Source organism: Condylura cristata, unplaced genomic scaffold, assembly GCF_000260355.1.
Source record: "Condylura cristata isolate star-nosed mole 26May11 unplaced genomic scaffold, ConCri1.0 scaffold00026, whole genome shotgun sequence".
Classification (NCBI taxonomy): domain Eukaryota; kingdom Metazoa; phylum Chordata; class Mammalia; order Eulipotyphla; family Talpidae; genus Condylura; species Condylura cristata.
This window is the reverse complement of record NW_004567127.1, coordinates 14,075,553-14,086,956: the sequence shown is the minus strand read 5'-3', so window position 1 is coordinate 14,086,956 and position 11,404 is coordinate 14,075,553. Positions and strand designations below refer to the sequence as shown.

The 11,404-nt window shown below is 42.4% G+C and overlaps 1 protein-coding gene across 1 annotated transcript in view; it reads left to right on the top strand.

The window, feature by feature from the left end:
• The window catches only part of CDC14A (cell division cycle 14A), a 159,361-nt gene that overhangs the window by 134,194 nt on the left and 13,763 nt on the right, over positions 1–11,404 (top strand). The window contains exons 12-15 of the mRNA XM_004689736.2: positions 2,397–2,512; positions 4,412–4,459; positions 6,234–6,356; positions 7,048–7,381. Of these exons, the coding sequence (XP_004689793.1) occupies positions 2,397–2,512; positions 4,412–4,459; positions 6,234–6,356; positions 7,048–7,381 (621 nt within the window). The remainder of the gene's footprint in view (positions 1–2,396; positions 2,513–4,411; positions 4,460–6,233; positions 6,357–7,047; positions 7,382–11,404) is intronic.

Below are 11,404 nucleotides of genomic sequence, written 5' to 3'. Positions count from 1 at the left end.
ACACACACACACACACACACACACCACACTTTTTGACAACTCACTTTTCTAATAAAGTTTATACAGCTTTTATAAACTTTAATTAAATTTTACTTATATAAAATCATAATATCTAAGCTATATTACCTTACCAATAAAAGCATTTACATATGTTATTTCATTAATTTTTCATGATAACTCAAAGTGGGTTATTAGAGATGTTTAGTGGGTTTTCTTTAGATAATAAAAGTGGAGCATATTTGGTGATGGGAAGCCCATGGGGAGTACAACAAAGATGAAAAAAATACACAACTTGATGTAAAAATAAACTATTATAAAAAAAAAAAGGCTATCTCAAGACTCAAAAAAAAAAAGTGGAGCATAATTTCCTAACGTTTAAGCTATAGGTATAAATAAGTGAACCCAGATTTTGTATCCAACTGAAGAGAATTTTATTTTATCAAAAGATGTTTGATTCAAGTTTCATATTTCCAACTGGTCTGTTGTGTGGCTTCTTCACACTGAGGTTTATGCAGCAAACTAGGAGTTTTAATTATCTGAATTAATTTATGGCCTTTTAATGTGTTCAATACATTTTACATTAAATCCAGGTAAATATAGAATTTAGATATTTGTTGAGAACCCCTAGAAAAAAAAATTACCAAAATTTTGGAGATTAGTCCATTAGTGATACAAAAGATTACAAGAGTCATGAATAAACCAAATGTTTTCATTATCCAATAAACTCTGAAAGAAATAGAAAATTTAAAAAATCATTTAAAAAGTAATTGTCAGGGATCAAGAGAAAATTTGTCGCTATCAACAATCACTCTTTTAAACCCCAAAAGTTGTTTGATTCAGGAATGTCTATCAGAAATGACTGAAATTGTTCAGGGGAAGTGTGTTTTTGTATATTTTTCATGAAATCCCCTACAGCTGTCAAGAGAGGAGGTCATTATGAGTGGAAGGGGTGCTTAGCAAACTCAAACCCTTTTTTCAGGTGAGGAACCAGGTGAAGTACAGTTCTTCATGGTGCAGCGTTAGCATGCTACAGCATGTTTTAAAAAGAACTTTTACATCTGGGGACAGGAATCTGAATATAAAATCGTTCTGTCATGAAGAGTTTAGGCGTGCTTGGGCCATTTATTAATTTCCATGAATGCTTCCTTTTTATCACCTGTAAATTCTCCCTCCCAGGTTGTAAGAATTAGATGTGAACTGGCATGCAAAATAACTCGGTATGGTCCTTACATTTTTGGAACCAGGAGACTTATTTCAGCAGGAACACTCTTTCTCAAATGAGTGACAGCCCTTTAACTCCTTCTGGAAAGGCCTTGAATGCTCTTCCTAATTTTAAGTGGTGTTACTTAAATTTTAGTGGCGTTTCATTTTTGTAACTTATGGAGCAAGTAGGAAAGGACCCTCATAGTATCAACATACCTGTATTATGTCTGGTGAGCCAGCACGAATAAGTGGGACAGAGTCTGCAGGAGCGTGTCTCTGTAGCTCACTAACAGAAATACCATCATACCCAGTATCTTTACCCAGGGAAAACAACTCACTCTTCAAAAGGATGAAGTCTTGTCTTTTGCCACAAAGTAGAGGACTCTTGTGACTATACTATGTAAAATAAGTTGAAAGGGAAAGAATTACTGGTGGCTTCACTCATTTGTGGTATATAAGTAATCAAAGAGGGCCCTCCCTCGTTGTGCAAGGGGTTGAAGCACAGCACTGCAAACCAGCCACAGCTCTTCTGTGCGAGTTCCGTCCCCCGCCCCGGAGCTGACCCACATGGCCCAGCAGACCTCTCCTGTCTCACCCGCTGCTCCCCTCAGCAGTGTGCTTCACTGATCTGCCTGTTCTGCTCCCCACTCTGTCTCTGGTGAATCCTCTCACCACCCCAGCACCTCTGGCCTGTACCCCAGTTCTGCATGCATAAATAATTAAATCTTGAAAATAAATAATCAAAGAAAACAACTGGCAAAATACAAAATAACTCTTTGACTCTGAAGTGCATGGTGCAGAGGGGGAAGGAGGGGGTGACAAGACAGGATGAAGTGGGGGACATTGTTGATAACATAATGGCACTAGAATTTTGGGCTGTCAAGCTGTATTCTTGAAATTTTATAGCTTTGTAAACGAATGGTAAATTCATAAAATAAAATAAAAAAATAAAAAATTCTATATCCATACCTATGCCTCTTTGTGGTAGAATTTGATGAGAGTATTTAACTGGCAAATAGTTGTGCATTCTGTAGTAGGAACGTGGACATGTCTGAATTCATGGTGTATTTGGGCTATTTAAGATAATCTGGATAAGTTATATCCACAATCTATACTCTATTAAGAGACCTCTATTAAGCAAAATTATTCATAATGTTCGTTCTAAGGAACATGCCCCCCCCCCTTTTTTCCAGAATAATTTAGAAAAGGATGAAGATGTGGAAATGAAAAACAGTATCACCCAGGGAGATAAACTACGTGCCTTAAAGAGTCAGAGACAGCCACGCTCCTTACCAGCCTGTGCATTTAGGTAAATCCATTTTAAACTTTAAAATTTATATTTTACTGCTATTTATGGTTTAATAAATATGGAGAACATTTAATCTCTTTTGATTATTCTAGGAATACCATGTTTATCTCTCTTATTTGGCATACTAGTATTTGGTAGTGTTTACTATTTTATCACTGTAGGAAGTAACAAAGTTTTAGAAGCTTCCTGAAAGTAACTGCTACATCTCAGTCTCTGAAAATTCCACTTCAGTTGATAAGCAGTTAGTTGTCTCTGGGACTCTTCCAAATTCCATTCAGAATTCCACTCCTTTCCTGTGAGTGGCTTCCTATCTTGTGGCAAATCCTCAAATATGTATACTGAGGCTTTTGTATTGAATTCACAGTGTGCAGTAATGTACTTTCTAGTTTTGATTATGTCCTAATTTCTTGGCTTACCTTCTGTGTTTCAACCCGTGTGTGTAAAGATATAAACTATCGTAATTTAGAAATCTGAAGTTACTCATCAAAACCATTTGATAGGATTTGACTTAGGATATCAACATTTGAGACCGGCTGATAGTTCAGGTCAGGTTTTATAAAAAGGCTCCAAGATCAATGTAGCTGCGAAAACCATAGTGATCATGAGAAGTCTCTTTATAACGAATGGAGCAGCAAGTTCACAAATGAAAATGATGATAAATGGCTACTTTTGTTTGAGTTTTACATAGAGACATACGTTGCAGGAAGGACTTTTGACCAGTGAGTTGATTCACAGATTCAACAGTAACACAGATTCACAGGGAAATTTAGCTTTTGTGCATCATCTGGGAGAATTATGTAATATTTAAATCAAATTTGGTCTGGTTACACCATTCCTGATACTTTGAGTATTTGTCCCTTCATCTGAGAAACAAAGATTCAAAGTTAATTGTTAAATTAAGTTAATTGTTTTCTATGTAAAATTGCATAGTAGACTTGGTGCTTAGTGTGGGAATGAGGATTCACTGAGTTAACACAAAAGGTATGTATCTCTACCCACGTTTGGCTGCTTGAAGTTCGAGAGGTTCAAGGGCATGCTGTGTTCAAGGGCTGTTTTTTGTTTTTTTTTTTAAGATTTGTTTATGCATACAGAACTGGGGTACAGGCCAGTAGGGGCAGCGAGAGACAGAGACAGAGTGGGGAGCAGAACAGGTGGTTCAATGAAATACACTGCTGAGGGGAGCAGAGGGTGGGTCAGGAGAGATCTACCAGGCTATGTGGTCACCTCTGGGGCGGGGATCGAACTCGTGCTGAAGTGGCTTTAGCTTGGTAGTGCTGTGCCGTACCTCACTGCACCACCAGGACGGCCCAAGGGCTGTGTTTTGCAGCCAGGTCTTCAAGATCAGTTTATATTTCCAGTCCTTGGAAAATACCATTTTTTTCCTTGAAACTCTGAGAGCTTGCTTTCCATTGCTTATAGTCAATTTCAAGCAGATTTGTGTTTTAGTCCTAAGAAATTTTGAGAGTGAGAAAGAGATAAGTTGGAAAATAAATAGACAAAAGAAGTGGGAGAATCTCAATTACATAACTCTTGGAAGTCTCCCTTTTTTCTCATTTTACCTTCAGAAACTTTCTCACTTCTTTAAACTTGGTTTTTGTTAACTGTATCATAGTGTCATGAGCCAACATTGTTTACCTTGAAGAGATAAAATACTGTCTTCTGATTAAAAAGCCATTTGATTGAAATGACATCTTATTTGAAAGAAAATAACTAAAATGGATTTTCTGCTGGTTTTAGGATTTGTTTTATAAAGTGAATGAGTACTGGTAGCCATTTGCCAAGTTTTTCCTTTTTGCAGCTTTAATATTTTTTAACTAGTCTCATGCCATACGACGTGTCTTTGAACTTGGTTAAATGTGGGAACCTGGTGATGTGTGAGCCTTTGTCTTTGATTTCCAGGTTGGATGATATGAAAGGGCACCCAAGAACCGTGTCCCAGCCTTTCAGGTACTGTCAGTTGGGGGGGATTTCCAGATGCTTGCCAATCATTCCAACCTCCTAGCTCCATCTCCCAACCCTTAAGCTCATGAAAACAAACTGCAAGTAGCATTTTGCTTTGTAAATGCTTTTTCTGTTGGAGATTGTTGAAAGATGTTTTATTTTTTGCACTCTGAAGAGGATTTTTGTTTCCTGAGGTCCCGCTGGGCTGTGTGGCTGTGATACAGATGTGCTCTGTGCTACCAGCATGCTGTGGGGTCACCTCACAAATTGCAGTGACATTGCCACGTGCCTTTTCAGTCCAGTTATAGACTTGGCCTTGAGGTTGTTGGTCTTCTGTCCTCCTAGATTTCATGAATTTCCCCCCTTTTAAATTTTCCCTTCATGAATCTTCATTTGAGTAGGGAACATTCATATTTTTCTATGGGAAATTGTCCCCGTAAGCACTCCCTAGGTGATCCAGTGGAGGCCTTGATAACACAGCAGAAATGTTTGACCAAACTGTTAATGAGATAGGCAAAAAAGCGAAGACTCTCTACTCACTGCTGGTGTTATTTAGCTGTAGGTTGACAGTTGATGGAGGTAGTTCTGAGGTAACTCAGACTTCCCCTGAAATTCGAGCTCCTTCCTTGTACAACTGTTCCCATTTTTGTATTGTTTGTTCTCTTTTCATTCTCCCCTTTTTGATTTTAAAGGCATACCGTGCACTTAAGCTGCTTTAAGTTCAGATGTTTTTCCCTAGCAGATAGGAAGACAAGGTCTACCTCTAAGAAGTGGTTTGTCTGGATAAAACACAGTTGGCATGAAAGCCCCAAGAAGGCCTTCTTCAGCATTGAGTTACTTTTCCTTTCTGTCCCCTCATTCAATGCTGATTGAGCACACGGGATCTGGTGCTATGCTGGCCGCTGGCAATTGCAGTGAGAGACCGTTCTTTACTCCCCTGCAAAAGACAAATATCAGATAATGAGATGTGGAGTAAGAACTGTGACTTACTGTGAGATATGTGATGAAAAGGGACACTTCCCTGTCTGGGTACGCATAGAGGATTGCTAGATGTGGTAACAGCTGATGGTCCATTAGAAGATAAGCAACAGCAGTGAGTCAGATGGAGGGAGATAGAAGAGGTGGGCGGAAGGGACAGAGGAGAAGAGAACTGGCAGAAGAGGCGTTATCTGCAGCTAGGCAAGCATGAAGGGAGTGTATACAGGGAACTGGGGACCATTTGAGTAGCTGGGGTACCCAGCAGGAAGTTGTGGCTCGTTGGTACCTGCTCGAACACCAGTTTTGGGAGAGTTTCATAAGTCAAGTGATTTGGGCTTTCTGGGAACCCGAGAAAGAGTACATGATTTAAACTGAGAAGCAGCATGATTAGGTGTTTTAGATTTCTTTGGAGTCTTTTCAGAATTTGAATTTTAAGGAATAAGATAAAGATGCTGCCAGTTGTCAAAGAGCTGCAGCGAGGATGGCTTCCTTTGGGCTATAGCTGGGTAGAAAGAGAGAATAGGTTTCCACTCAGAGGAGCAGTGTCTAAGGATAGGCAAGGAATGAATGCCAGCTTCAAGGAAGCGATTAAGGATAGTGGGATCATGGGTAAGAGCAAGACTTTGGAGCCCAACTCTGCCACTTGCTCATGGAGAGGCTTTAGAGAAGGAACTTTTCTCAGTGCTTCCTCTGTCTGCAAAGTTCTTGGTGTTGGCTTAGAATGTGCTATGACTCCGTTAATGTTTAGCTTGTCCTATTTGATTGCTGTCCTGTGACATTTTGCCAATTTTCCTCCACAAAGATTGAGTGCTTCCCCACAAGGATCTGCATCGAATTTGAAGCCCTCAAAAGTGGCGTCATCCCCTTCAGCAACGGCCAAGAGGATCAGCAGAGGCTCTTTGTCCACAGGTGCCAGTGTAAGAAGGTAATTTATTCTCTCTCTTCTGAGGTTCTGGCGGGCATAAAAGAAGTCTGCCACAGTCATTGACTTTGAAGTTTGTCAGAAGCAAGGAGCAGAGAGAAGAGACTCCACAGGAGCTCTCTGACTCTCTGTGACTTCTTCCTGTCCTGCATGGTGGGGGGTCAGGCTGTGTGGAAGGAAGACTGGAGAGCTTCCTTTCCATAGCCTTCTCTTTAGCGTCCCAAACATGATCCAGAAGAGAGTTCAGTTGCACAAACTAATGATACGTGGGGTTGTCATTCTCCTTGGATCTGTATGAGCAGAACTAAAATGGGTAGAGACATTCAATGTAGTCCTGTGATTGAATAGCTGTAAGTTAAATCTTGTAGGTAAGCCTGGCTTTTAGTCTGCTCTTTTCAAGCCCTGCGATTTTATTTCCTGCTTCAGGACAAACAGAATCACCAGATGATCTATTTCAAGATCTCTAGTCAAAGGGTTTTAGCCAGCTGCTTAGGTCTAAACTGCTTTTGTGTGACTAGAGGCCACATGTGAGAATGTCACCAAAAGTTGTAAGAAGTCATTCCGCCTCCCTTTGCATTGATCAGAACCGTCTCCCCCAAGTTCCTGTAATGTCGTAAATGTGTTCTAGAAACATGGACTCTGTGAGCATACGCTGTTGTCTGTGTCTTCCCCCTCACCTGTGTTTTCCATTCAGCTTTTCCATCAACTCCCGGCTAGCCAGTTCTCTAGGCAACTTGAACGCTGCCACAGATGATCTAGAGAACAAAAAGACCACCTCATCCTCGAAGGCGGGTTTCATAGCCAGCCCCTTCACCAGCCTCTTGAATGGCAGCTCCCAGCCACCTTCTAGAAATTACTCTGAGCTCAACAACAACCAGTACAGCAGAAGCAACAGCAGCAGCGGGAGTACCCTGAACAGCCAGCCCAACCCCCTCAGCACCAAGACAGAGGAGCCCACCGCTGGCCTCCGACCCTCCTACACCGGCCTTTCCTCCTCTTCATCAAGATTCCTGAGCCGGTCAATCCCCGTAAGTTCACAGACTCCACCTGTGGGTCCTCAGAACCCTGAGCTCACCATTTGTGCGTTGCCTTCCCAGCCAAGGCTGCCACCAAAGAAATGTAATAGCAGCAAGGAGACCTTCTGAGCGTTGCCTTCCCTCTGGGCTGTGAAACTGTCTTGTCTCTGCACATGTATGCTGCTGGCTCCTCTTCAAGTAAATGCCAAGTTGAAACCTGGTTTTCCTCCTTTTTCTCCTCCTTCCCTCCCCTCTGCTTCTCACAGTATTTCTTCTAGAAGGGAATCCCCTTTCATTGCCTTCCTGATGGATGCTATTGCCTTAAGTTACTTTTCAGTTATGTTGCAAAGTCAGCTGCCAGTTGGTATTTGTGGCGTGGTGATAGAGACATTTATGAATTTTTCTTCATCATCTGTTAAGGCATAAATTTTAGAGTATTTAAATGTGGAAGGTGCAGATTGAATTTACAATTAAAAATCTAGGGCAACACATCAGGTTCTTAAGTATGTCACTACCAGAGGGAACAGAGACAAATGGCCATTGTTTATAAGGAAGGCTTATGGGCATGTGTCTGGGATGTGGGGAGGTGAAGTCAAAGTAAACAGGAAGATGTTTAAAAGGAGCCATTACTGATAATAGAAGGAAGCTCTCCAAATGCATTTTTAAAAATTTTTTTAAAGATTTATTTATTTATGCATACAGAACTGGGGTACAGGCCAGAGGTGCAGGGGTGGTGAGAGGCTTCACCAGAGACAGAGTGGGGAGCAGAACAGGCAGATCTACAAAGTACACTGCTGAGGGGAGCAGCAGGCAGGCCAGGAGAGGTCTGCTGCGCCATGTGGATCTCCTCCGGAGCAGGCGGGAATTGAACTCAATGCGGAAGTGGTTTTGGCTTCTCAGTGCTGTGCTTTAACCCGCTGTGCCACCAAGGAGGGCCCTCCAAATTCATTTTTAAAAAAGATTTATTTATTTATGGATACAGAATGGGGGTACAGACCCCAGGTGTAGGGGTGGTGAGAGGATTCATCAGAGACAGAGTGGGGAGCAGGATAGGCTGATTGACGAAGTACATTGCTGAAGGGAGCAGTGGGCAGGTCAGGAGAGGTCTGCTATGCCATATGGGTCAGCTTCCTGGCTGGGGATTGAACTTGTGCTGAAATGGCTTTAGCTTCGTAGTGCAGTGCTTTAACCCACTGCACCACCATGGAGGACCCCTCCAAATGCATTTAGATTATTACACCTCCTTTCAATTACCAGTAATCGCCATTTGGGTAAAATCTCTTGGCTAACCCCCTGATATTGATCAGTTTAATTGCATCTTTTGATGGCCTTAAGGAAAGTGAGATCTATGGGAATGTGAATTTTTCATCTCCAGGGGAACAAGGACAAAAATAGGAGAGAGAAATAGATCCCACAGATCCAGCAAATAGCACCCATGTTGGGGTGTCACATTGACTGTGCTCAGGGCACCATTAAGGTTCAGGTGTCCTGGGAGGGCTGGAGCCAGGCAGCCTTCTCATATTCTCCAAATATTTCCTTAGCCACTTTTTTCAGGGGGACGGGATGGGGAGTGGGGAGCAGAGCCGGTTTATGCCTGTTGTGGCTCACACGGCAAAGCCACAGCCCCATGGGGGACCCACTTCCCTTTGAGGACAGTTTAGAAGCCACTTTTCTTTTTCTTTTTTTAAAGATTTATTTATTTATGCATACAGAACTGGGGTGCAGGGCAGTGAGAGGATTCAACAGAGACAGCGTGGGGAGCAGAACAGGTAGATCGACAAAGTGCACTGCTGAGGGGAGCAGCGGGCGGGCCAGGAGAGGTCTGCCGCGCCATGTGGGTCAGCTCTGGGGTGGAGGATGGAATTCACACTGAAGTGGCTGTGGCTGCTTGCAGTGCTGCATCCTAACCTGCTGCGCCACCAGGAGGGTCCCATGAAGCCACACTTCTGACATGAACTTGCAGTGTGTGCATGTGTCGGGGGCTGGTTGGATTTATTACCACTCCCCTCTCCACCTCTTTTCAAAGTGGTTTTTCTCTCTATCACAGTCATCTCTGGCACATACATTCTCCTATGCAACTTTATTCCTGTGATGCTTTTCACTTTAGATCCTGGAGGGCTCAGGTAATGAGCCTACCCCACCCCTTAGACTGACTGATCCGACTGTTATGACCTCTGTGTATTACTAACACTTCCATGTGAGTAACTGGGGGTCGGATGGGAACTGTCGCAGTACTGACATTCTCATAACTCGGTTTACAAGTCATATTCTTCCCAGCAGTGTTGATGTATGTTCGTATTTTCACATACTGATTGTGGGTCAATTTCTTTTGCCTACCAGGGTACAGATCCACTTTTCAGAAAAGTGATTTAAGTATAGCTATATAGAAAATGATAAATTCTTACAGTTTTCACAGCTGAAGGTTTTGTGTTGTTCACATTTGTATTGGGATACCACAAACACTGGAAACTTGACAGAATAGCAGACTCCTTTCTCTGGGCCTCAGATTTCCTCTTTGCTGGTGGACACCCGGGACTTTCTTTAAATGATGGGTGCTCGCTTCCCCCCCTGTTTATATAACTCCATGCTGGTTTCATTCCATATTTTGTTACTTGTCTTCACCTCTTCCTCTCTTCTGGCCTGAATTGAGTGCTTTTCCAACAATTAAATTTAAAGTAATAGTCTTGTGTGGGCAGCTGTGTTCTTCCTCTCTTCTCCCTCTTAAACTTGTCATCTTATTGTAAAGAAAAGCATTTATAAATAGAATTGCCAGCGTGACAACATTTTCCTCCTGTCACCCTCCCAGGAAGCACAAAGTCGCAGGTCTCCCCAAGCCTGCTTTTCCTCCTTTGTCTTTGCCTAGAAAATCTCTGGGGGAACTCGGTGCTGAGTCCTACTTCTTCTGCTGCTTGTGGCAAGTCAAAATTAAGATGGAAATTCCCCTTTTTTTGTGGAATAAAGGCGGAGGTTGTCAAACTTTTTTCGTTCATCAGTCCAATGTGGCTTTTCTATTGCTGAAGAGCCCTTGTCTAAGAAAGATGGCTCCTCTTTCCAGTGGTTCTCAAGAAATGGGGCTTCTGACCCCGAAGAACTTGGAGCACCTCTCTGAAATGCTGTTCAATCCTTAGGCTGGACCCAAGGTCTGCAGGGTAACATCATCCTGGCACCTTTAAGAAAGACCCAGGAATTGGAAGGGGTTGGGGATGATGGGTGTTTAGAGGGTGTTAGAGGGAGTCTAATGTTTTAAAAGCTGCAATTAGCATCTCTTTTGAAAGCTGCAATTGTCTCTCACTTTATGCAGTAGTTCAGCCCCCAGAAAAATGTAAAAATGATTTCCTTGTTCTGTCATGAAATGCTTGAACGCAGAAAACAAGAACAAATGTTAAAGAATCCTTATGGTTGTGGCAGGATACCGAGAAACATTCAGATTTGATTTTTATTTATTTGGCCTCTACTTTTAGTCTGGAGGTTCCCACTGCCCAGAGCAATGCACAGGCTTCATTCTTAGTGACCCACTTACTGTAAAAAATCAGTTTCCCCTCCTTGACATTAGAGGAGTTTTCAGATGCTTAAGAAATGAGGGACGTGTGATGATGGTGTGGGTGGAGTGGAAGTATTTTATTAAGTTGAAATTACTTGAGGTATCTGCCTTGAATATTTGCTCTGTTTTATTTTTAAGAGACTTACCACTGAATTGCTCTTCAGCTTAATTGTCCTTACCTGACCCCGCAAGTCTGAGTTAGGGCATGGTGCCTCCCCCAGGTGCTTGTACACTTGACCTTGGTCTTCTCTGAATACCCTGCTTGCTGTGTTTTGGTCATCTTTCACCTGTCTGTCCTTCCCTAGACGATAAGTTCGGTGAGGGTAGGAACGGTGCTTCTGGTTTTATAGTTGTACCCTCTGGGCCTAGCACTTAGCATGAACTTGCTAAGTATGTCCTGACTGGACATAAGGAGCGGTGGATATCGTAAAAATTATTACTTCTGGGCCCTCCCTGGTGGCCAGCGGGTTAAAGCACAGCACTAAGAAGCTAAA